This window comes from Agelaius tricolor, unplaced genomic scaffold, assembly GCF_023055355.1.
Source record: "Agelaius tricolor isolate 1412-34295 unplaced genomic scaffold, bAgeTri1.0.p SCAF_28, whole genome shotgun sequence".
In the NCBI taxonomy this organism is placed as follows: Eukaryota; Metazoa; Chordata; class Aves; order Passeriformes; family Icteridae; genus Agelaius; species Agelaius tricolor.
Genome location: NW_027269288.1, coordinates 2,067,469 through 2,092,959, shown reverse-complemented (window position 1 = coordinate 2,092,959; position 25,491 = coordinate 2,067,469). Strand labels below are relative to the sequence as shown.

Genomic DNA, 25,491 nt, shown 5'->3' with positions numbered 1-25,491 from the left:
TTTAGAAATATAATATTTATTTGGGATTAAATTAAAAAAAAACATAACACACCCCCTATACCACCAGTTGGGGGACACTGCGGGACAGATGTGGGTTTTTACAGCCACCCACAAACACGAGAGTCTCAATGACCAATGGCAACCACTTGTGGCCACCACATTCATCCTGCCAGGCTGAATACAACATAAAAAAACATAATACAGCCCCATGAGCCAGCAGCTGCCTTTCTGTATGTCTTTGACCAAAATAAAGAGAGACACAGCTCCTGAGGGGCTCCATTTCAGCCACGTGGGCATGCACCTCCAGCACCACACACTCACACACACACAAACACAGAGCCCCTCTTCCAGCACCTGGCCCTTGCCACAGCTTTTGTCACTGGTATCAGACATAGGAATACCAACAGATGCTGGGTCAGCATGGCCACCAAAACACCCACCACGGCCACCTGCACAAGCCCCCATCCTGCAAACCTCCCAATGCACTCACAACATAAAACAGGCTGGGCACAGGTGTCCCAGGGACAGACATTCTGGACATAGCTCCCCTGGGACTCAGCAGCAGCAACCCCCAGTGCAGCTGCGGGCAGAGAACAGGGTGCTGTTCAGGGTGGGGGGCACGCTGGGGATGTGGGGGCACAAACAACACCTACAGACACCACAGCAAGAGGGGAGGGGGGAGCTGGGGCTGACCGGGCTCTGCCAGCAAGGTGGGTGCCGTGCCGAGCCTGCGCCGGGATCGTGGGCGGCACACGGCTCGGGCATCGCTCCCGGCACGGCTGGCACCTGGCACAGGCAGCGCTGCCACGCTGGGCACCGCTGACCAGTCCTGCCTGGCCCTGTCACTGCGTGAAGGTGGACTGCAGCTCCTTGAAGGCTGCCTTCCTCTGCTTCAGCTCTTCTGCCTGCTTCTTCTTCTCCTCCTGCTCTGCTTTGATCTCCTCCTCAAACCTGCTGGCTTCGTTGATGGCTTGTGCCTGTAGATGGAAATGTTCAGCTGTGACCTCCACCAAGCTCTTCTGCCCACCCCAACATCTCCACCTCCTGCCTACCCGCCACCAAACTGCCCTGGTGCATTGCCATCTTGCAATGGGACCTCCTGAGCCCTGCCTCACCTTGGCCTCAAAGAAGTTCTTGGCGCCTTTCACGCCTTCTGTGGAGACGTCGATCTCAGAGAGCCGGGCCAGGGCGTGCAGCCCGCTGTCCTCCTGCAGCTCACCTGCTGCTGCCTTCCGGAAAATCAGCAGGAACTGTGAGGGGAGATGGCAGCATTGGCTCCCTGAAGACCTCAAAGCCACCACAGCCACTGCCCACCTTCTCACCAGCCTGAACAGTGGCTGGGCACATCTCCTTGCCAGCGTGGAGCCTCCTATCCCCTCACCTCTCGAAAACTGAGCTTGCTGTCCAGGTCTTCATCCACCTCCTTGATCATGTTCTTCAGTCCCAGGTGTGTTTGTGGAGCCCCCAGCTTCTCCATCATCAGCTTCAGCTCCATCAGGTCAATGAAGCCATCTTTCCCTGCGTCGTACCTGCAGGATGGTGGCACAATCCTGACTCATCACCACGGGGTGCAGAGCCCACACAGCCCCCCACACTGAACCCCCAGCAGCAGACCCCTGTGTGCTCTCACACTGGCTGGGAAGCAAAGAGGGCTGAGCAAGGACTTGGGCACTGATGGTCTCCGGCAGCTCTCCAGACCACAGGGAGCTGCCTCTGAACTGCTAACAACCCCCTGGAGCATTATCCAGGATCGTGCCTGTTTCCGTGTGGCACTTGGCAGGAGAACCTGCCAGGATGCTGCCAAGTCTGCTGCCAGCTCCCTGTGCCAGGAGCCTGAGCACACGCTCCCCTTGGCTGCAGCATGGGATAACAACCATGGGGCTTAGCTCCCTGGGCACTGCTCCCCAGGTCACAGTGAGCTCTGCTCACTGATGCTACCTACAGACCTGTCAGGAATGCCCCTCCTCTGACTCCTGCCTGTGGCCATGTCACAGTCCCCTCCAGCTTCCCCGCAGCCACCCTGCTGTTCTCTCCCCTGCCCACTGCCTGTGCACCGTGGGCTGTGCCAGCAGCGTGCTGGCGTGGCACAGCAGGATCTCCATGGGGAGCCAGCACACAGCCACGCTTTGTACAGCTCCACACGTTGTAGGTGGGCAGCTACACACTGCACCCGTTGTGACAAAGCTTTTTTTTGGTATCTTGTCACTGCAGCAGCCACGCAGAGCCCCGGCTCCCCATGCAGCAGGTCCGTGACTCATCTGTACCTCCCCTGCTGCTGTCGGCTCTGTCCGTGTCTCCAGCAGCACCTTCCTGATCTGCCAGGGACCCCAAAATGGGGCTGGTCCTGCTCATCCCTGCCTACTGCTGCCATCACCCTCAGAGTGGGGCTGTGGGTACAGATCCCACATGATTTTTGCCTCTAGTACCCCACTTGGACTGATTGGATTGATCATAGAATCATAGAATGGTTTGGGTTAGAATAGACTTTAAAGACCACCTCATTCTAACCCCCTGCCATGGGCAGAGACACCTTCCCAGATTGTTCCAAGCCCTGTTCTTGGACACTTCCATGGATAGGGCAGCCACAGCTTCTCTGGACAACCTGTGCCAGGGCCTCACCACTCTCATGGGGATGAACTTCCTCCCAGTATCCAAACTAATCCTGCCCTCTGTCACTTTTGAAGACTTTCCTCCTTGTCCTATCACTCCATGCCCTTGTCCAAAGTCCTTCTCCATCCTGCATCCCACAGAGTTTCTCTGCAAGGGGCAGGTCAGCTGGCCTGACTTTGCCCCTTCATCCCACGCATGCCACCTCCCCAGATGCAGGGCACTTCCTTTCCTTCAATCCCCTTCTCTGTTTTTTTGGGATACTAGCATCCTGCATCTCCCAAAGGGCACCATCTCCCCTGTGGAGAGCCAGAACCCTTCCCTGCTTCACTTTATCCTCTACAGCCGGATTGTCACATCCCGAGGACAGCAGCAGCAGCAGTGAGGACAGCGTGGCACGGCTCTGCTGCAGAGCATCCTTCCCTTGGGAAAGCCCCAGCTCCCAAACCTCCCCAGTGGCTCGCAGCCCCGGCGCTGCTCCTTTCGCTGCAGCGAGACGCCGCAGCTGTCAGAGCAAACACTGAGCTGTCGGCTCCGGCCGCCGCTCCCGCCTGCGCGGCGCCGACACCCGCCCCGCCATCTGCGCCGGGAGCACGGGCACGGCCACCATCTCCCCGGCACCGGCCGCTGTCCCCCCGCGGGCCCCGAGCGCGCTGTCCCCGCCGCAGGCTCCCTCCAGCCCCGCTGCAGCGCGGGGCTCGCTGCCGTGTGCTGCCGGGGGTCAGAGCCCCCCCGAGGGCACGGGAGGCTCCGCGCACCGCCAGGGCTGCTGACAGGGTGTGCCCGCACCCCACGCATCCCCGCAGCCTCGTGTCACGGGGGTCACGGCCTCCGGCTCCCCAGTTCCTCCGCCTCCCCGCTCGGGTCCGAGCGAGACCACCCCGGACGCGGATGCGGATCCTCCCCCGGTGCCAGACGGGCTGAGGGTACTGGCATGTCGCAGCCATGCCTTCGCCTGTGCTGTATCTCCGCGCCTTCCCGGAGTCGCGCTGTGTCCACGCCTCCTGCACAAAGCACGCAGCGCGGGATCCATGGGGATGCTCCGGGCTGTCCCGTTCGCCCCTGGCTACTCCCGCGCATACCAGCGTGACCACGGTTGGAGTCACCCCAATTTCTGGCTCCCCCTGGAAATTTCCAGGGCTGGAGGCTCGCTGCCAGCCCCCCCTTCCCAGGGGCCGAGCTCGTGCTCCGAGTCACGCTCCGCCACGCGTGGTGGCACGCAGCGCGGGCAGGGATGCTGAGGACACGCCAGCCTGGCCTCTGCGGCCCCGGCAGCTGCAGGGATGTGGGATCCCTCGGTGATGCGGCAGAAGGAATGTGAAGGTCCCCGGTCCCCTCTTTCAGACCCCTTTCTCTGGCCTCAGCACCGGGGTACCCCCTCATGGGGGACAGGAGGCTCCTTCTGCGAGAATTTCGGGGCGCACAGGAACGCGTCCGGCAAGGAGCTGGGGAAGGTGTCCCCGGCACCAGTCCTGGGAGGGGTTTTGGGAGGAGAGAGGTGTCCCTGGCATCCCTCCTGAGAGGGGCAGGAGGGGGATCCCTTCTGCAAGCAACTGGAGGTGCCTTGGCATCCCTGCTGCACAGAGCTGGGGCAGGGGGAGTCTCCGACAAGGAGCCGGGGGGATCCCTCCCGCAAGAAGTTGGGGTGCATGGGGGTCCCTCTCAAAAGGAATAGGGGGGTCCTGCCCGCAAGCACGGGGCGGGAGGCGCTGGGACATCCGCCCTGCCAGAAGCCAGGATGCCGGGATGCAGGAACCGGGATGTCCTGGGTCTCCCGTGCCCCCCGGCACTGCCATCCGGGGACCCCCCTCTCCCTGTGCCCCACACTCACTGTCGGAAGAGCCGTTCCATGTCGCGGAGCTGCCGCCGGGAGAACTCGCGGAACTCCCCGGCGGGGCTGAAGACGCGGCGGCCGCTGCCCCCGGGCGAGCCCTCGCCCACCGCCCGCCCCGCGGGGCTGCCCGGCGCCGGCCCCGGCCGCGGCCCCCGGCCCCGCCGCCCCTCCGGCTCCTCCGCCGCCGCCGCCGCCATGGTGCGGTGCCCGGATGGCCGCGCCGCTCCGCCCCGCTCCGCCCCGGGGCCGGGCTGCGGCCCCCCGGCTCCGCGCCCGCCCCGGGGGGCTCCGGCTGCCCGCCCCCGTCAGCATCGCCGGCCCCGCTGCGCCCGCCAGGCTCCCGCACCGGCCCCGGGGGGGGCCCTCCCCGCCGCCCTCCATCAGCCATCACCGCCCCTTCAGACCCCCTCCCCTCCACCGGCAGCATCCGCTGGGCTCATCAATCCCCCGGCGGGACCAGCCTGGATGATCCTTAGGGCCCGGCATCACCATACCCCGGTGGGATCCCCCGGACCATCTTCAGGGTCCCTTTCAACCCAAACCAACCCATGATTCTATGAGTCCATAGGCTCGAAGGAGGGTACGGGGAGTCTGGTGCACTCACAACCACCCGTGCTCTTGCCATCTCCATCCATTCGTGATCCAGATTTTGCCAAGGGTGGCATGGAGAGGACACACAGAGTCATGGAGCAGCCCAACATCTCCAGATACACCTGCAGAGGATGCCCACGGCAGCACACCTTTAACCTATTCAAGCCTACAAGGTCATGCTTTATCCCAAAGCAAACCCAGGCATTCAGACAGGGAAGGATCCAGCTTCTCCCAGCACAGGGAGCAGGAAAACCAGGCCACACCAATGCCCAGAGCCCCACTAGGGACTGGCCATTGAGCACACAGGGGTGCTTTGCATGCCCAGAGATGATGCAGCCCTGCATCAGCCCGCTGCAGCCCTCCGCTTCCAGACCTTTTTATCCTATTAAAAAATAAAGACCAAGAAACTGCAGTGGAGCTTTGCTCACATCCAAATTATCCTCACCTGAAGGGGTCTGCAGAGGACTCAGCACATGGATTGCTCCGAGCGGTGCTGAGGCAGAGCAGCTGCAGTGATGATGTGTGGAGCTACCTATTTCCTGCAGGGACCCCCTCCCCAAAACACTGCTGCCCCCCAAAATCCAGGGTCTGCTCTCACCTTTGCTAAGGATCAGAATCAGTAAGTGAGCATTCCTGGGGCGTTCCAGGAACTCCAGAATTCCGTACTACGTCATGCCTTATGTTCCAGTTTCCCCATGACACAATGGAGACTGGAGGACACAGGAGTTGCAAGGGATATTTCAGGCCATGTTGGCTTCATGTGCTTGAGGCCATTTCAGCAAGGACAGGACATGCCCCCCACAACTGACTTTACACATTACTGGGCTGTATTCACATGCACAAATACACACACACATGTACACTGGGTATATCCTCACCACCTTTTCCATTGCCATTAACCCCACCACACTCTATGGGACATGGACTGTGGAAAAGTCAGGTCCTGCATTGTGCAGTCACACCAGTGTGCCCAGGAGCTACAGGATACAAACTGGAGCTCCTCAAAATGCACCCTCACCTCGTGCCACCTCCACCCTGACAGAGTCCACAGCGATGACTGTTCCTACTGCAGACCATCCCCTAGTGAAGGTCCCTGTGGTGCTGCTCCTATGAGCTCCCCGATTTGGCAGCACCTGCCATGCACCCCTTGGCCTTCGGCTTGCCCGAGCAGAGAGTCTTTGTGGCTCCAGGCTGCAGAACAGAGACAACAGACACAGCATTGACCTCGAGAGCTCAATGACCTGCTCCTTTCCCTCGCTCTCATACATGGTGCAAACCCATTGCTACAGGTGTCTGCACCTCCTCCAGCCACATCAAGGGATGTGGCCATGATGCTGCGGCTGAGCACTGGGGGCCTGGAACCTCCAGCCTCTTGGGATGGTCCAACTGACCACTCTGTGGATGGTTCCCAACAGGTGGAGCTGGCTGTTGTACAAAGAGCAGGGGTTGGGTGTTGCCTTCTCACCTTGTGCCGTTTGGCCGCTTGCCGCAGCCTCTTCTCCTGGTCCAGCTGGAGCTGCATCCTCTCCAGAGCCTCTCTCAGCAGGGCCTTCTCTTCTGCCTCCCTGTGAGCTTCATCTTCCAGGTTGGACATCTCCTCCTGGCACCTTTGCAGGGAAGCTTGGCTCTGCCTGTGCAAAACAGGAGGGGAGGATTCTGTTGGTCTGTTGCCCTTACCAACACCCTGACCCTCAGATGTGCTCTCCCACGCCTTCCTTGGTCCTGCTGACACCGTCCCTCTGCCCCAGCTGCTGCCACTGCTATCCCAGGCTCCAGCCACCCAGGACAAGGGAACCTGTCAAGGCTTTCCTGGCTCTGACACTGCTCAACTGTGTGAGGCTGCAGAAGGTACCACTGCAGAGAACTGGGAGATGCACTCCTCTTGACATTTGATTTTTGTACCGTAGCCATAGACACAGACTGGTCCCAGACAGACACAGGACTCAGCAGTGTCATGTCACTTCTTGCCCCAAGCTCCCTGTCACTTGGCATGCAAGGACCAGGTCTCGTTCAGAACCCTGGCTTTCCATACCTGAGCTGCTCCACACTTCCCTCATAATCTTTCAGCATTTCTTCTTTCCTTTCCAGGAGAACCTGGAGGTTCCTGATCTTTTTGTACAACAGCTCCAGGGCCTTCTGTCTCTGCAGCCCCACTTCTGCCCTTCTCTCCCGAGGAAGGTGCTGCAGAGGCTGCATTCCTGACAGCTCCTTCATCTCCACCAGGCTTCCCAGAGCACCGATTACATCAAGGTACTGTGGGAAGAAGAGGGAATGCATTATTTACCAGGTCTGCTGCATTCCATCACGCTGCTCAGTCATCTGCTTTCTGTCTGCTTTCCTGAGGACATGACAGTGTCCCAAGGAAAGTAGGTTTGCATCTCATTCCCACCTGCACAGCTCACTGGAATTGGATTGCTTCCTTTTCTAAGATGACTGATTTCCCTGCTGGGTGTTTCCCTGCATTTTTGGAGGGAAGAAACCCCTTTGCACAACCCACCAGCTGTGCTACCCATGGACCCCTTCCCTGGCAGCTCCCTCCATTGCTCCCCAGCCTCTCTGATGTACCATGGCATGTTTTGGGGTCCCAGGATGTCCTGGCAGACACACAATGTGCTCTGGGCCATAGAATAGTTTAGATTGGAAGGGAAATTTAAAGGTCATCAAACCAATCCCCCCTGCCATGGACAGGGGTGTCTTTAACTGGACCACAGAGCAGTTCATCTTCAACATTCCTGCAGCATCCTGATGTGACATACCTCTGAAATGTTTTCAAAAAACATCTAAACTCTACACACTCTGGGCTTGTACACACACTCTACACCATTTACCACATCTATCCCTGACATACCATCTTCTCACCCAAGTCTGTCGCCTCAGCCATTTCCAAGCTCACTGTGCTGTTGGTGATCCTGAATGAGCTCCCATTAGGAACATGGTCAGGAACCTGCAAAGACAGGGAAGGACCCATGGAGCCCATGTTGGGCCTGGCTTTTGGTCAAATGGCCTTGTGCCTCCCTTTCATCCCATGGGAAAACCACTCCAGTATTGCTGTGGTCCCAAGCCTCCCACCCCGCTCAGCCCATGGCATCCCAGGCAATGTGCTGGTCCTGATGGAGCTGCCCCCCTCTGCAGGAGCACTGCCTGCCATCCATTAGGCTGCATTTCCTACCCTGATTTCTTATGTAGCAGCTCTGAAAACCTATTTCTCCCTTTCCCAGGGTGCACTTTCCAAACAAAGTCACAGGCATTACAAACCACACACTGCCTCCCTACCTTGCCAGCCCTCAGTTTTTCTCCCAATACAGGAGCAGGTTCTAGCTCAAGACCTCTTTGTTGGGCTATTATATTCTCTGGTAAGTCTTCCATCCAGACCACCAGTGGCTCTGAATCTCTCCTCACAGCACCTGGAGGCAAACAAGCAGGTGCCAAATTGTTCCACTCTCCACACAACTCTGAGGCTGCCCAGCTTTCCCAGCCTCCCTGTGAGGGTGGGGAGGCCCTGGCACAGGTTGCCCAGAGCAGCTGTGGTTGCTTCATCCCTGGAAGTGCCCAAGGCCAGGCTGGATGGGGCTTGGAGAAACCTGGGATAGTGGCAGGTGTCCCAAGGCAGGGAGCAGAACAAGATGGTCCCTAAAGTCTCTTGCAAGCCAAACCATTCCATAGTTCTAGGAGAGCCCTGCTCACCTGAGCCCTGTCTCTTCTCCAGCATCTTTACTCTCTCCCGGAGCTCGGCCAAACCTTCTTTCTGGCGCTGGATCGTTTCCTCGTGCCTGAGGCCTCGGCACTTCGCACCGAGCTCAGCCAAGGCTGACGGTGGCTCCTGAAAGAAGACAGCTTCTCCCCCAGTCTGCATCTGGCACAGCACAAGCTCAATGTAAACACAGCCTTGCTGCCAGACACTGGGCACTTGGCACAAGAGCAAAGCCTGGGGAGCATCTCCATGGATTGGGGGGGTATAGGAGACTTGTCAGAGACCTCCTTCCTGCTCTGCTGTGCCATGGTCAGGATATGAACCCTGCAAATGCTCTGGAGAGCCAGGAGAGGTTGGTGCACAGCTCTGAACAGCCACGTTGGCGTTTTCCCCTTGCCCTTTGCACCACCAGAGAGCATTTGCCATCTACACACAAACACTGGTGCACTTCAGAGACTGTGTCCCTACACAGACTTGGATATCACTCTCTACCATGTGCACTGCCTCTCCCAGCCCCATCCAGATCCCCACATTATGAGAAACATCCAAAAATCTGTGATGGGGCTAGGGCCACAGGGCTGATGATGGCTGCAGACCCCCAGCTCTGGTCTGGCTGCTGTCTCCCCACATCTCTGCCCATCCCGCTCCTGACTGGCACCCCCGGCACTGGGATCTCCCCCTCCCATCAGGGAATGTGGAGCAGGACGGGCAGTGCCTCCCGCCCCTCATCAGCTGGCAGTGAGTCACAGCGCCCCCGCAGCCAGCCGGCCTCGCTGGCACGCTGCTGGCTGCCACCTTCGCTGTACAGAATGTACAATTCCCACAGCCCCTCCATCTGCTGCCGCCACCACCTGCCAGTTCTTCCCTTTTCCAGCCTCGGGAAAATCAAACAGGGATTTGGCACAGGAGAATGAGGAACGTTTCTTCCTGTCCTGTGCAACAAGCTGCCCCTACTTCTGCACATAGAACCCTAGAACTGGTTCTGCACTACCTGCACAGCCAGCATCCACAGCTCGGCAAGCTGGGAAAAGGAAGGAATGCTTGCATGTTGCTATTCCCTCTAATTGGCAATTAACGCAGCCATTAGCACTCACAACACTTGGTGGTTCCAAAGTGCTGTGCAAACATCAGCTCATTAACCAGCAGCAGCCTGGTGGGGGCTGTGGGCTCCCCGGATCACAGGCAGCACAGGCAGCCCTGGCTCGGTAAGGGTGCCCGGCCATCCCACCCTCGGGCCAGTGCAGGGCAGCTCCGGGCTTGGCTCTCACCGAGAAACACCACGTGCCATCAGTGCTCTTGGCAAACCCACACCTCGGTGCTCTCCATGAGCACTCACCCTCTGGGAGGCTTCACTCAGCTGCACTGGTGTCCTGGGAGCATCCTCTGTGCTCTCCAGTGTTTGTTGGGAAGCATCCCTCAGCACCTGGCAGCGCCTTTGGGCTTGGCTGTGTGGAGAGACAAGAAGTTGTGGGACCCCATGCTGGATGAAGGTGACCCAAACAGCTTGTGGAGAGCAGCACCCTGGGCACCCACTGATGACTACCATGGTGTGGGTGGGAACACTCGCTTAGATACAAGTGCCTGAGTAACAGATCTACTGGCATGAGCTCCACTAAACTCCCATTTCAGTTCCTGTGTCATGGATTCAGAGCTGAGTTCCATCCTGATACTCTCACATGTGCCTTTTGTTCTGAGGAGAACCCTAAACGCCATCAGCTGCTGGGGACACACAGAGTGGCATCTGTGAAGCCTTGGGTGATGTCAGGGTGTACCTTAATTCTTCAGCTGCTGCTCTCAGGGCCTGATCCTTCTCCTCCACAAGGCTGGACATCTCGGATAGCTTCTCCTGGAGCTGGTGCACTTCCCACTCCCGGTGTTTCAGCTGCCTCTGGCTGTGCTCCAGCTCCACCTTCTGCTCTTCACTCAGCTCCCCTAAGCACAGAACAGCCTCGTGGGATGCTGGCTGACTCATCACCCAGTCCTGGGGGATCTGCAGCTGGTGCACCCTCATGGAAGCAACAATGGGGCTCATCCCTGCAGAGTCCTGCCCTTGACAGCTGCCCTCAGATCCTGGGCCATGCCAACAGGACATCCTGCTCTACTAAATCCCAGTCTCTTGGTGGAGGTACAAGCCAGGGCAATTCCTTACTGTGGCAATTTTCCTTCAGTTTGAAGGAGGACAGGTCACCAGCATTTCCTGACTTGCAGTTTTTGACTCCACGCATTCCTCGTGGGCTCTGTCCTCATGTTCACAGCTCTGCTCATGGAGGAATTCCAGGCAAGGCTTTCCGAGTCCACTGGCTTAGAACATCTTCAGCTCCAAGAAGTTCACCAGGGTGATTCTGAGCTCAGTTTTGTCTACCTGCTCTCCCCCTGATTACTCTGCTCTCTCACTGTCACTGCTATTACTTAGCCAAGGATGGGGAAAAATTCACCTTCCCAAAGGGAACAGACTGCCTGCTTTGCCCTCAGAAGGACAAGGCATTGCCTGAGAATTGTGACATCAATTTCCTGTGATCTGTGTGTGCTTGGAGGAGGATGGGGATGATGGCAGCCACACAGTGCACATCACCCACCTCTCATGTCCGACATCCTGGCTCTGGTTTCTGACAGCTCCCTGCTGAGCCTGCTGATCACTGCCTTCTTTTCCAGGAGTGTGCCCTGCACCACTGCCAGCTCCTCCTGCAGTTTCCTGGGAAAGATCAGTGCAGATCTCACAGCCACTGGGAAACCTCATTGCAGGGAGCCCATGCATGCCTTCCTGTGCTGCACTCCTGCTTAATATTTTATTATTTAATTATTTTTTAACCAGCCTTTTGGTCCCCTGGGGTCACCCTGTGGTGTGGGATTGGCCACACCACTTGCTGTCACCTGGAGCCATCCAGAGGGGATGGCAGATTGTCACGTGCTGTTTGGCATCACTTTGATGCTCTTTGCCCTTAGAATCACTTCAGCCTAGCAAAGGGACTCAAGTCCTGTCCCAGACTAAAAAGATCTTGGGACAGGTGGCGTTGGACTTCCTTAGGCTCTCCCAAGCGGTCCCTGCCCTTCTCTAAGCATCTCCGATCACCATCAGTGAGTGCTGCTCACCTCAGACAAACATGAGACTCCATGGCAGGACAAATCTCCAGCCAAGTTCCTGATGCTGAGCTGTGGGCATCACACTGAAGTCCTAAAGGACACAAGAAAAAAAGGTCTATTACTTCTTTGTAGCACACACATGCTTGCTGCTTCTTCTACACAAATAATTTCCTTTGTGTGGCAGCTCTGAGGACTGTCTCTTTGGGAAACCCATGTCCCTGAGAGCCCAGTTCCAAGGCCAACTGGACAATTCTTGACATCCAGCCTTGATTGGGATTGCTTCTGTCTTGGAGAAGCCCAAGGCATGCCAGTCCTGTAATTTTAGAGGGCAAAGAGCCCTCGGTGGCAAAGCCCTGACAAAACCACCAAACAATGAAAAAATGTTCTCCAAAACCACCAAACAATGAAATGGCTTCTGCAGAGCCTCACAGAGGAATTCCTGCAGGGGAATAACCTTCATTCAACATCTTCCCAATGTTTTCTATAGCAGCAAACTCACTGTTCCATCTCCACACACATTTCATGTTAACCCAGCCAGTTCCTGGTACAGGCACATCCCATACAACCCTCACCTACCTTCCATCTTTTCCACAAGTGCTGCCTTTTCCTCCTCCAGCACCTTCTGCTGCTGCGTGGCCTCTAGCAGCCTGTCCTCTAAAGCCAGGATGGTCAGGGAATGCTGCCTGCTTTGCTCCCTGTATCCTGCTACCTCTTCTTGCAGTTTCTGCCTCTGCAACTCATTTTCCTCCTGGACAGCCCTGAGCTGTTGGCTCTGCTGGAGCACCTGCTGCTGTAACACAGCCTGGGAAACAAGATGTGGGAGCTTGGTTGGAAGCACTGGGGTTTCTTTTGGGATCACCATCAGCATCATCTCTCCTGGATGGTGATCACAAGAATGGGGGAAGGGAAGGATTTCTGGGATGGGGGAAGCCTTCTTCTCCAGCACTGCATCCTCCACCTGCACAGGTCGGTGCAAGTACCTCTTGTGCAGTGATTGTCTTCAGCTCGTGCAAAGCTTCTCTCAGCTTCCCCTCTGTCAGTTCCTGCTCCTCTGCCTTCTTTGCTGTTGCCTATCAGAGGAAATTAGCAGTAATTAGGTTAGCCAGGAATCCACCTTTCTTTGTGCAGAGCTGCTCTCTGTGTATTTGGGGGGGCAGGGAAACCCCTTCTTCCACTGATTTGAGCCCCTGGAACATCACACTACACTTTCCCTTTTCTTCATTCCAAGAGAGAGCTGTTCTGCTTCACCTCTCATGCTCACCTCAGCCATGCTTCTTAGGTGGCTTTCCAACTCTTGGATCTTCCTCTGCTCTTCCTCCACAGATTTCTTGCACTTGTCCTTCTCCTCAGTGACAGCGCTTTCCAGAATCTGTGAATCAAGGGACCACAGATTCACTTCAGGAAAAAAAGACCTCAGCTCCAAGGAGGAAAGCTGCAGGGAGGGTCATTGCTCCAGAGCAGGGGCAGGTGATGTGAGAAAAGCTTGGCAGGACACAAGGTAACTCAGTGAAAGAGGATGGGAGCACCTGGGGAAAAGCACAGCTGCGAGACTGGGTAGGAGCTGCTTGGCTGCTTCTTGCCTGAATCCTCAGAAAACTGAACACCAGGAAACCACCATTCCCAAGGTGCCAGACACGGAAGCAGACTGGAAACTGTCCTACAAGGCCACCATGATCACAACACACACATGGCAAAACACCCATTCACATCCTGACTGACACTGCACCCCACACCAGAGCCACTGGTGCAATTGCCTGGGCCCCTCTGGGGCTGAGGGGGACTGCTGCCCCCTGCTCCACAGGAATATCCTTTTCCTGCCAAAAAGGAGCCAACAGGACCCCAGCAGGGGGAGGGGGAGAAGGCTTGAGAAGAAGCAGGGCAATGTTTCCCCTAAGCTCATGGATCACAAAGCTCCTTGCTTTCCCCTTTCCTCTGGTGACTGACTGGAGGCTGTGCATCCTGATATTACCTGCAGGTGCTTCCCAGCTCCACCATGGGTATTTTTGTGAGTTTACACCTCCTGGATCCATATGGGAGGATATCTAGTCCCTTGGACTGCATTCAGTTTGGGGCTAGAGGTTCCTCCTCCTGTTATCCAACACTCCTATAGACATCCATTTTTCCTGCATAACATTCCTCTTCTGAAACACCAACCATGTCACTGTACCTGTTTGCTCTCCTTGTCCTTTTCCAGGACAATTTGCTGGATTTTTATCTGTAAGTCTTGCTCATGTTTTGCTTCCAGCTCTTTTGTGTGCTCCTGCAGCAGCTCTGCCTGCAGCTCCTGGAGCTTCTCTAATTGCTCCTGCAGGGAGACATGGAGGTATTAAAGGAAGTGTGTCAGCAGCAGGGCAAGAAATAAAACTCCCGTGTACATTTACTCACAAAAAATTCACAAAAGAGATCTCCTCTCCATCCTGCTGCATTAGGGATAAGGACACACTGACAGTGGGCTCTCTCTCCCTTACCTTACATTTCCCATACACTCGGGGATCTCAGACACTGCACATCCCCAGTCCAGGTGCTACACTGGCTTGCTTGGGACTGCCATCATATTTGCCCATAGAAAGAGTCCAAATCCACCTGGTTTATGTGCATAAATATTCTGTACCTGCAACATCTGATTCCTCTGTGCCATCTCCTGACTCTTTTCCAACAAGCTCCCGAGAGCAGCCAACAGCCCTGCAAAAGTCAATGGAGCCTCACTGTGTGGGGTGCTCACACACCATATTAGGGATATCCAGGAAAATTTCTTCATGAAAAGGATGGTCAGGCATTGGAATAGGCCACCATCCCTGGAAGTGTTCAAAAAAGTGTGAGGCTGTGGCACTTGGGAACAGTGCTGGCTTAATGGTTGTACTTGGTGACCTTGGAGGTATTTTCCAGCCTTAAAATTTCCACGATTCTGTGATTTTCTCCCCAAGGAGTGGCTCATGCTGGACTTTCTCCTCTACATCTGGCTTGCCAGGACATCCCACATTCCCAGGGATGACACATACCTTTGCCAGAGGTGTGCAGGTCCATCCCTGCGCTGTCCAGGAGCTGCTCTGCACCCTCCAGCCAGGACAGGGGACCACGTGCCATGTCCACCACTGCTGTCCTGATGGCTGAGACAGAGGGATCCAGGCACAACAGCTGCAGCTGCTCCAGCTCCCCTTGCAGGCTGGCACTGCTGCAGGGGCTCCTCAGGCAAGCCTGGAACAAATGGATCCAGTGGGGAACAAGGCAGTCTCCACTGTCAGTGGCCTTCAGGGACTGGAAAATGACACAACATTTCTGAACATCTCAGGCCAGGCTGGATGTGGCTTGGAGCAGCCTTGTCCAGTGGAAGGTGTCTCAGCCCATGGCAGGGGGTGGAACAGGATGGGCTTTATGGAGAAAGTGTGACAAACTCCAAGGAACATGAACACTTAGGGAAGATGCTTTATTTCAGGGTTGTATCTTTACTCTGACCTTCCCTCAGGCCAACAAAACACCCTGTGCTGCCATCTCCCAGCTGCCATTTGGTCCTCAGTATTTAAAGGGCTGACCTGGAGCTTCTGCAGGGAGTTCTTGAACACCTCGATGTTTGCAGACACCTCCCTCTCCTTTGCAAGCCTGGAGCTTAATTCCTTCTGTAGAGTCTTCTCTCTCTCATGGCTTTGTTTGTTTTCATCAGAGATCTGCCAGACCTTCTCTATCACCTGGCAAAAGTGGGTGAAGAAAGAGGAGGATAAGGCTCATGCTGTTTTCCAGCTGAGGGGCCAGGGATTGTCTCAGAGAGCAACAACTGAGAGTTGCTGCAATCTGGCAGCCACATCAGACTTCTGGGCTTGTCCCTGTTGCAGACCACTGACTCCCTCCAAGCTCTGGGAGACAAAAAGAACTGTGTCCCCTTTGTGTCATGGAGTGTGGCAGCAGCTCTGGCCACAGAAACACACAACTTTCCCAGTCATCATTCTGGGAAAGTCTGTGAGAAGATCAGAGAAAAGAACGAGAAACAATTCTTAACTTTCTGCACCTGGTATTGTGAATATGTGCAATGTGCTATGGAGATTTGTTTACCAAAGGGTGGTTTCTTAATTAGCCAGTGGTGATGATGTTTTAATTAAAAGACCAATCAATTCTACCTGTAGGGAACTAGGATATAAAAAGAGCAATGGGTTTCTTAATAAAGATTATTGATCAGCCTTCTGTGAATTCATGGAGTCTGTGCCAATTATTACCCAGCCAGGGGCTGGTTTGCTGTAACAGTGGAGCAGTGCCATTAACCTGGGACAGCCACAGCCCAAATCCTCCTCTGGAGAAGCCTGGGTGCTGCAGCCCTACTGCACATGGAGCAGGCACCAGGGCTGCTCTGCAGCAGCTGCTGTGAGCTGCTGGGGCTTTGCAGGCTCCCAACATCTCTGTGAGCTGCTGTCCAAACTCACCTGCTGCTCTGTTACAGGCTTCCCTGTGCTGCCAGCTGCTGATGGAGAACAGACTTGCATCACTCGGGTCTTGAAGGACTCCAGCTGCAGCAGGGATCCACACATGGAAACAAACACCACCAATCATTGACAGCCACTCTGCTGATCACTGATGGTCCGTATCTAGCGTGATGTTATCTGCAAAGGGCTGTCCCTGCCCAGAGCTGCATTACCCAGGCACTGAGGAAGGTTGGTGTGGCTCCCAGACAGCATAACTAAGATTAGAGATTCCTTTTCTGTATGCTAATAAACTGCTAAGTTGTCCACACTGCCCACACCAATTCTGGATAAGCCTTTTATACTTCACCCAATGACAAGATAAGTCCCGTGCCAGGGTTTGGTGCTCAGGACTCTGGGTTTCTGTTTCCCCAGCACATCTTCCCCATGGGAAGCTGCATCCCTGTGCTGCCCACAGCCCAGTGGTGATGTTCCCATCCCTGCCATCCCTACCTGCTCCCCAGCTCTCTGCACATCAGACCGCAGCAGGCGCTCCCTGCGCTCCATCTCCTGCAGCTGCCGCGCCTGCTGGGACCACGCTGCCTTCAGCTCCTCCTCTGCCTGCAACGAGAGCTTTGGCATCTCAGAGTGACTTCCAAAACCATGCCACGGGCATTTCAACCACTGCTCCCATCAGACAAATCCAAATGTGCCTTTGGAATAGCAGGAGACAGACAGCAGTCCTGGTGCAGGGAGTGGGGTGCAGCATGGACCCTTCATGGCACTTTTTCTCTGGGTTTCATCCCTGGGACATTGTCCATCCTTGACTTCCTCACCCATCACCCACACAGGGCACTTGGCCATCTATTTTTCTTCTTCCATCAGGGTCCATGGTAGAGCTCAGGGCAGTTGGATGCCCTGCCCATCCAGCCTGTGCTCCCAGGGATTGCTGGTCCCCATCCCACCCCTCTGGGATGATGGCACCTGCCCTCTGTGTGTCCCCTGCAGCCAACGGTACCTTGGCTTTCTCAGCCAGTTGCTTTTGGACACTCTCATGCTTCTGGATCTGCCCCTGCAGCCCCTCCAGGTCCCGCTGCAGCTCCTCGATGCGCTGCAAGAGCCCAGGGAGGGTGGGGGTCTCACCAGGGCAGCTGGGCACTGCCCCTCTGGATGACCTCCACTGATCAGCAAGATTTCCTGCCCATCTAACTCACTCTGTTTACTGCAATTCTCTTCTAACCTGCACTTACTGTGGTTATATCAGCTTACAAGTGGAAGTCAAGCTGATTTCTGACCACATCCCCCCAAGCCCCCTCTCCCCCACCCTCCCCTTCACACTGTAAACCAGCGTTGCAGGTCCAGGACTTGCTCAGGTCTCATGCCCATTGTGTGCCTTTCAGGACAGGAGCTGAGTTCCAAACAGCTCCCTTACAATGCCCAGTTAATTATTCCCTCACTGATGTGTTCCTGCAGCCACTGCTTACCCAAAGTGACTTTTGACTCACGTTTCTGCAGGAGATTAGCTCTTGCTCTCTGAGTTCGTGCTTTGTTTCTTCTTTAATTCTTGAGCACTAGAAGGAATGGCAACCAAGGAAAATAACCATCAGGGCAGTGGTACCATTGCTCCTGCTGTGAATGGGACACTGGCACAAGCTGCCCAGGGCAGTGGTTGAGTTGACATCTCTGCAGGAGTTTAAAAGACACTTGGGGACATAGTTTGGTGGTGGCCTTGGTGGTGCTGGGGTAATGGCTGGACTCAGTGATCTTACAGGCGATTTCCAACCTCAGCAATTCTGGGACTCACAAATCAATCCTTGTGATCTCCTGGTACACTGCAGCCAACACAGTCTCTGCCCTTATCATGCTCCCAATGCAGCTCTGCCAGTTGAGGAGGAGCTGCCCATGCAGAGGAACAACCTGCTGCTGCACAAGCCACCTTCTTTAAGGACAAATCCAGGCTGGGCCACAGGGAGCCCCATGGCACAGTGACATGGCTTCTCGAGAGGAGCTTGGCAGGAATATTTTGTGTGTACAAACAGCTACTGTGCTCACAGGAGCCCAGAGCACACAGGACCTGATGCAGAGCAAGGAGGGAGATCCAGCTGGGGAAGGAGACCCTGATCCATGGGCATCCTGGCACACCCAGACATGGTCATGGGACCATCACCACTATATCCCAGTGATACAACTGCTACCATCCTCACCAGGGAGAAGCACAACCCTTCTCACCTGCTTTCCCACCTTATGGCCATGTCAAACAGGAGGTCATAAATTACTGAGCCCCTAATTAGTGCTACCTTGGCTGAAACCACGGCCAGCTGCTTGTCCTTCTCTCGGTTTTCCTTACTCAGTTTTTCAGTCTCTTGCTGGAGCTGCTGGATTTTCTGCTCTTTTTGCAGGAGTTCTCTTTGCATGTTGCTCACCAGACCTGAGGAAAACAACTCTGGTCAGAGGTCACCCAGGTGTGACATTTAGATGGGATATTGGGAAGAAAATCTTCCATGTGAGGGTGGGGAGGTTCTAGCACAGGGTGCCCACAGAAGCTGTGGCTGCCCCATCTCTGGAAGTGCCCAAGGCCAGGTTGGATAAGGCTTGGAGCAGCCTGGGATGGTGGAAGGTGCTCCTGCCCATGGCAGGGGGTGGAATGAGGTGCTCTTTAGGGTCCCTTCCCACAAGGCACTAGGAATAATTTGTTGCCTGTACAGTTTGGCCAATGCTTGCTCCTTATCCAGAGCCAGTCCCAATCTGCTTCATGCCCTGACTCAAAGCTCCAGGGATACAATACCTGCAGTCAAAGCCTGGTCCCTCTTCAACTTCTCACTTTCCCTCTGCAGCCTCCCAACCTCCAGGTCTCTCTCATGGAGGGAACGGCTGAAAACTTGGTTTGAGCCTTTCTGCAGGTCATTGATCTGCAAAACACAGATTTACCTGTGCTCCTCACCAGAACATTCACTGACTGCTACCCCTTCAGAGAGGGTCAGCTGGCACTTGTGGTCTGGTGAGCTCTAAATGTGCTCTGGCTGTTCCGGCTGAAATCCTAATGCGGGAGGGAGGGAGGGAGGGAGGGAGGAAGGAAGGAAGGAAGGAAGGAAGTGGCGGAAGGAAGGAAGTGGCGGAAGGAAGGAAGTGGCGGAAGGAAGGAAGTGGCGGAAGGAAGTGGCGGAAGGAAGTGGCGGAAGGAAGGAAGGAAGGAAGGAAGGAAGGAAGGAAGGAAGGAAGGAAGGAAGGAAGGAAGGCTGGTTCTCTCCCTCATTTCCCTTGATTTCAGACACACAAACCTCTCCTGCCCAAACCTGGGTTACCCCACAAACACACCTGTACCTGAGAGGTGTTTTCCCTGCTCGGTGCCTATGGAAGCCTCCAGTACCTGTTCCCTCAGGGCTTTGATCTCCTCTGTTTGGGCTCCCAGCTCTTGGTTGAAGGTGAGCAGCTTCTGGGTCAGCTCAGCCTCGTTCCTCACGGCTGCCTGGGCCAGTTTCTTTGCCATGGCTGCGATCTCCTCCTGTAGGTCTCTCATCACCTCATCCTTCCCCTTTAACTCTGTTTCCAAACCAAAAAGGCGACCCACTTCCTTCTCCAGCAGCTTCTCACCCTGCTGGCAGACCCAGGTTCCACTGGTCACTCTGCAGCCACAGAAGATGCCCAGGGGTACCAACTCAAGGCCATCAGCAAGGGGCCCTCTGTCCCCAGCTTGGCACATGCTCCAGCCACCCACTGTCCCCATCCACCCGCTCTGGTGGCAGCCCCCACACCCTGCTGGGACTCCTGGTGGGACACAGACATTGGACAGGATTCACCTGCTCCTCCAAGGACCAGGACAGGGTCCCCCCTCTCCCCTCCCTGCCTAGCATTACCTTCCCCTGCAGGAGGAGGTCCACCTTGTGAGGCCCCAGGGAAGGGGCTCTCCCCACACTGCTTGCACCATCACCTGAGAAGCTGGCTGAGACTGGAAGAAAGCAAATTATCAGCATGAGAGGTGGCTGCAGGCAGCAAAAATGCTCCCTGCAACACCCTTTTCCCTTGTCCCAAAACTACTCCAAGGCAGTGGCCACTATTCAGGGCATGAGCTCACTTCACAACCAGCAGAGAATCAAAAAAAAGACTGCAAAAAACTTAGACTGCAAACAGTCTGCACAGAAGACAGAGTTAATTCACCTCTGGGAACCAAAACAGCCTAAAAGCAACAGAGACACAGCAGAGAGAGGCTGCCTTTATTTTTCAGCACTGGCCAGCCCCCCAGAAAGCTCTGCTTTTTTGTCTTTCCACATGGGAACAGCTCTGCTCACTGCCATTAGGGCATGGAGATCCTTTGGGCTGTTCTCAAAAAAAGGAGCTTGTGCTACCCTGGCTGTGTGTGTCCCTGCCTTTGCCCTCACTGAGGTTTTCAGCTCAGCACTGGGACTGCACAGTGCTGCCTCACTGCTGGCTTTGTGCTGCTCATGACAGCTCAAAAATCCCAAGCCCACAGCAGGAAAAACACAGCACTGTGCACCAGGCCACAACATCCATGGCAAATGTCCCATTCTCCAGCCCAAACCCTCACCTCTGCCCTGCTCTGTCACATACTTTATTTCCAGAGGTGCACTGGATACAGGTCTATTTTAAAGTGCTTTCACTTGAGACAGCCACTTCAAAGGAGGAAAAAAACCCACTTTACACGGGAGTCAGGAACAGGTACAAGAGTCAGTGGTGCAGATAAAGTCAGTCATGGCCTTTCTGGGTCCCATGCCAGGAAAAAGGAAGCGAAAATGTCCCTCTGCAAGGGCAACAGCATTCCCCTTGGGATGGCACAGCTCATTTGCTCATTTCTTCCCTGACCCAAATGCCACCCAGGACCACACATGGATTTTGATCAGCTCCAGGGGACAATGACTTGCACCCAGTTGCTCAACGCTCTGCTCCAATCAAGTGGCTCTGTGAGGACACTGGGACAGAAATGGCTGGGTTTGGCACCATGGAGTACCTGGCCTCACGGCAGAGGTCCTGCTGGAGGTGTCCAGAGAGGTGGCACTGGCTGTGCTCCTGTCCCGGGCACTCGCAGGTCGCCTTGGCAGCACCAGATGGGGCACACGGCCAGGGGCTCTGGGGGCCCCACTGCCCAGGGAGTCAGGGGGAAGCTGCCCCTGCAGCGAGGGCAGGCACAGAGGAGATGCAGGAGTCCAGGGTTTGGGCTCTGCAGCCACCTGGAGCTGCCCACTCCACCCCACGTGGCGTTTCAAGGGGGGACAGGACATCTACGGTGGGAAAGCACCAAGTTATCTGTAAGATTTTAGGAAATATTTTAGCCCTGGATTCACGTGCACTGTGTTGTGGAAAATGCAGGCACAGATCTAAGCAGAAGCACAATTTTAGATTTTTCCCATTTCCATTATGCAAGGATCAGATTTTAATCAGGGCATTCAGATGCTTTGCTGAAACAGAAGGAAATTATTGGGGTTTTCTGCTTTTTGAGCTTTTCCCTCTGCATCTGAATGCCCTAATTCTGCACATCATTTGCACAATCCAGGAGCACTCCTTTCACAGCTCTTCTGGCTCACACATGGTCCTATCCCATTTGTTTCTCCCATTCTCCCAGGCAAACCAAAGCCTCTCATTACGTTCCTGCCTTCCCATCAGCTGGGCCTGTCAGACTGGGAATTAGGACACTGTGTGCTGCTCTCCAAAAGAGCAGAGCTTTCCAGGGCAGTGGGGACAAGCCACCACCAATGTCTCAGTGACAAGGGCTGCATTAAACATCTGCCAGGGGGTCAGACCTGGGCGTGGGTCCTTCAACCTCCGGCTGTTAACAGAGCCCCAGACCCCAGTGCAGGCTCCCTGCACCTCCAGCACCTTCCCTTCTCCAGGGCACATCCCAGCCCTGCTGCTTTGCTCCTGCTGCTGCCCATGGCGCTGGCTCCCAGCAGGATGGCACAAAACCTGACAGGGTCCTGTCTGGGCATGGCAGGATGTGATTCCCAGCCAGGTGTGCTCCTCTGCACAGCACCTCCTCTCAGACTCAGAGGAGAGATCCCTCCCCTCGTCAGACACTTCACAGTGAGGTGGTTCCCTCCCTGCAGGCAGCAGGGTCAGGCTTCAAAGCTGCCCCTCCAAAGGAGGATCCCAGGGCAAGGAAGAGGCACCCATGGACGGGCTCTGCATCGCTGTGCAGACCCGATCCTGTGCTCACCTGCCCTTGGGAATTCAACTGTCACTGCTCCAGCACAATCTAGCTTTACCTAGGCAGCATCTTGGATTCTTCAAGAGGCAAAATAATAAAAATATTACTGGGGATTATCAGTTGCTCTATGTTTTATTTGAAACCAAACTTCTCTCTTGTTAAGTGGCTTGGGAGGAAACATAAAATGCAAATAGAGGGAAAGGACATTTTCCAGGTCTTCCTTTGCTAATGCATCTCTATCCCATGCTTTTCCATTTTCCTACCGAACTGCCTGAGTTTCTTCAGCAGAGGGAGCTCCAGCTTTTCATTTCCTCCTCCCCCGTGACAGGAAAGATGCGAGCTACTGTCTTTACAAATAATTTGATGGGTCAAGGTATGGGTGTTGACATCTTTGAAATGGGTCTTAATGTCTCTACTGACTTTGGGCAGCAGGTTTGTTGTAGAGCCCAGATAGCTTGGCTCCTGAGATAGGCAAGGGTCTGCACAAGGCTGAACTCCTGAACTTTGGGGTAAAACAGTAGGTTCAAGGGGGAAATATGTGGTAGGTGGTTCGGGAAGGCTGTACCTTCCTAGTACCTCGGCCAGAGGGAAAAGGAAGCAGGCACCGTGCAGCCAGGAGTGAGGATAAGAGGAGGCTGAGCCCTCCGAAACCCTGAGAGAGAGAAAACCCCAGGGGCATGTGCCTCACTGGACTCTCTTCCTTTGTTGGGAGAATAATTTATCTGGGAGATAAATTGGGAGAATTAATCTGAATAAAGGTGAAGGACTACTCTGTCTCCTTTTTGGACATAAACCTCTGGCGTTTGTGGATTTTCCTGACACTCATCTTTGGCACCTTTCCTCAGGATCTCCAGATGAGCTGGGAGCGAGTTCCTGCTTCTGAAGCCTTCCCTGGACAGCAGCACCTACCCAACCAATTTCCCCGGGCACCTTTCCCTGGGCATCCCCAGCCCTACCTGGGCAGCCCCCTCCAGCACCAGCTCGAAGGACGCTCCCGCGGTGCCGAAGCTCAGGATGTCCCCCGGCCTCACCCTGACAGCCGCGTTCTGCACCTGGCAGCTGTTGACAAAGGTGCCCTGGGGGGAGTTGAAGTCCTGAAGGATGAAGCTGTTGTCTGAGGCGGAGAATTCCAGGGCTGCATGGCGCTCTGCTACCCCTGCAGACTGGGAGCAGGTGAGGGACAGGCAGGGAACGCTGCTGGAGGTGGCTTCAGGTTCATCCCTGCTTTGCCAAGCCCCTTTCCTGGCCGTCAATCCCAGCACAATCTGGTACCGCCACACTTTGCAAGGAGGGCTCCATTCCCTTCCCTTCCCTTCCCTTCCCTTCCCTTCCCTTCCCTTCCCTTCCCTTCCCTTCCCTTCCCTTCCCTTCCCTTCCCTTCCCTTCCCTTCCCTTCCCTTCCCAAACCTTCCCAAACCTTCCCTTCCCTTCCCAAACCTTCCCTTCCCTTCCCAAACCTTCCCTTCCCTCCATCCCCCTCCCGTTTTAGGATGCTCAGCCGCCTTGGCCCTACCTGCAGGACGATGTCAGCCCCTCTGTGGCTCCCGATGGTCGTGGTGTAGGATTTCAGCTGGAAACACCCCTCCGAGCTCTTTAGGAAAGCTCGCATTGCCCAACCCCCCCTAGCAAGGCTTGCACCAAACAAATAAGTCCTCAGTCAGCAATTTCCCCCCCAAAACACAACTTGAGCACGAGTGGCTCTACCAGCTCAAACAGTAAAAATTGTACAAAGCGACCCCAAAAGCGGCCGTGTCCCAGCTGGCAGTGTGGCTGCAGTAGCCTTGGAAACCTCGGCCACGCCGGAGCCTGCTGCTGCCTGCCTGGGTGAGTTTTTCCTCTTCGATTTGTTTAGGTTTTTTTTCCTCCTTTTTCCAAGCAACTGTCCCGGCAGCACAACACAGCTCTGCGCCGGCGTGGCCACCGATCCCATCAGCTGGGGACACACGTGGGAATGCGTATCCCAAACCCACAGGGGCCCTGCCACCTGCTAGGACTTCTTGCCCTCATTTTACTTATATTTTATTTCATGTCATGCTGCCACACACACAGAGACAGGTCTTGCAACCTGAGGGAAGGGGATAAACATTGCTGTCAGGTGGATGCTGTCACCCATCAGCACTTTGCCATCAATATTCCTTGTCCTAGGCTGCCATAGCCCCTTTTTCAACAGAATAGAAAGGAAAAATACCCACTTGCCACCAACACCCCCCACTTTGCCCCCTACAGTCCTGCAAGATTTCATTGTGCTCCTTTTTGAGATAGAAGTGGCACATTTGGCAAATCAGAGCTTCCCTGAAAACTTCTACCAGTTTGGAGCCATTCCCTTTTGTCCTGTCACTCCATGGTCTTGTATTAATCTGTGTTGAAACTGATGTCAAATTTCACTCTCAAATGACTGATATAAATAACAAATATAGTTATTGGCTTTTGCATTTATGTATCAACTTTTGCAAGGTATTATTGATCACAAAAATCCTGATATAGTACAACTTGTAATTACTGCTTTTGATATAGTACCATCTGTCAGTTTATGTTTACACTGTACAGCTTTTATAAATAGTAGTGTAATATGCACTATCTTAGACTGTAGTATAATAGAGACTGTGAAATGTTAAAATGCTTTTTCATGTAACTAACTCGGAAAATGGTGTGAAATAATCAGGTGATTTCTCACATTCAGGAAATCTAAAAGACAACAGAAACCAGAGCACCAAAAAAAAGGAAGAATTTATTGACCCTTGTTATCAGGGAGTGAAAATACAACAGGATGGAACCACAAGAAGAAATAAAATATATTGGTTTAATCTACAAAATGGCATGAAGACAAGTCAAAGGTTAAAACTAAGCACAAGAACATCTAAACTCAAAGGAATGTTTGAATATGTATATATTCTTTAGGAATATGCTTGTAGCCCCTGCAATGTAACAGTACATAGAGAACATGGTGCTAAGTTAACCATATGCTTTTGGCAAATAGCCAAGCACCTCAGTGCTGGATTTTATCCCTTTTATCCCTTAATAAACTTTTACAAAATTTTTAAATGGTGAACTGTTTCTCGCATGACTAAGCTGCACAGAAGTGTATCTGAGTGTAACAAAATAAGTAATGCTATGAAGTTGTAATAAAGATTTTTCTTTCTGTTCC

At 54.5% G+C, this 25,491-nt stretch overlaps 1 protein-coding gene and 1 long non-coding RNA gene across 21 annotated transcripts; one reads left to right on the top strand and one right to left on the bottom strand.

The window, feature by feature from the left end:
* Positions 1-24,226, bottom strand: LOC139600833 (EF-hand domain-containing protein D2-like). 20 transcript variants are annotated; one of them, XM_071449328.1, is made up of 30 exons: positions 23,860-24,218; positions 23,303-23,509; positions 21,153-21,423; positions 20,044-20,135; positions 19,557-19,784; positions 18,975-19,098; positions 18,487-18,617; positions 17,695-17,760; positions 17,208-17,300; positions 16,703-16,810; positions 16,214-16,297; positions 15,335-15,487; positions 14,804-14,999; positions 14,416-14,486; positions 13,972-14,109; positions 13,066-13,173; positions 12,785-12,874; positions 12,381-12,606; positions 11,814-11,895; positions 11,300-11,415; positions 10,496-10,655; positions 10,060-10,168; positions 8,717-8,885; positions 8,306-8,436; positions 7,881-7,976; positions 7,065-7,285; positions 6,498-6,663; positions 6,051-6,223; positions 5,631-5,742; positions 4,843-5,154 (listed from the first exon to the last, which is right to left on the bottom strand). In XM_071449328.1, exons 1-28 carry the CDS (start codon positions 23,953-23,955, stop codon positions 6,140-6,142), a joined length of 3,816 nt encoding a protein of 1,271 aa, XP_071305429.1. In that variant the 5' UTR covers positions 23,956-24,218; the 3' UTR covers positions 4,843-5,154; positions 5,631-5,742; positions 6,051-6,139. The 20 variants fall into 20 exon arrangements, with proteins under 20 accessions (XP_071305447.1, XP_071305446.1, XP_071305444.1 ...); XM_071449327.1 differs by lacking the exons at positions 4,843-5,154; positions 5,631-5,742 and adding an exon at positions 1,391-1,529; XM_071449332.1 differs by lacking the exons at positions 4,843-5,154; positions 5,631-5,742 and adding an exon at positions 1,391-1,529 and having other exon boundaries at positions 8,717-8,852.
* Positions 24,035-25,491, top strand: LOC139600837 (uncharacterized). Its single transcript, XR_011682683.1, has 2 exons — positions 24,035-24,170; positions 25,027-25,491. It is a non-coding gene; the product is annotated as an uncharacterized lncRNA (long non-coding RNA).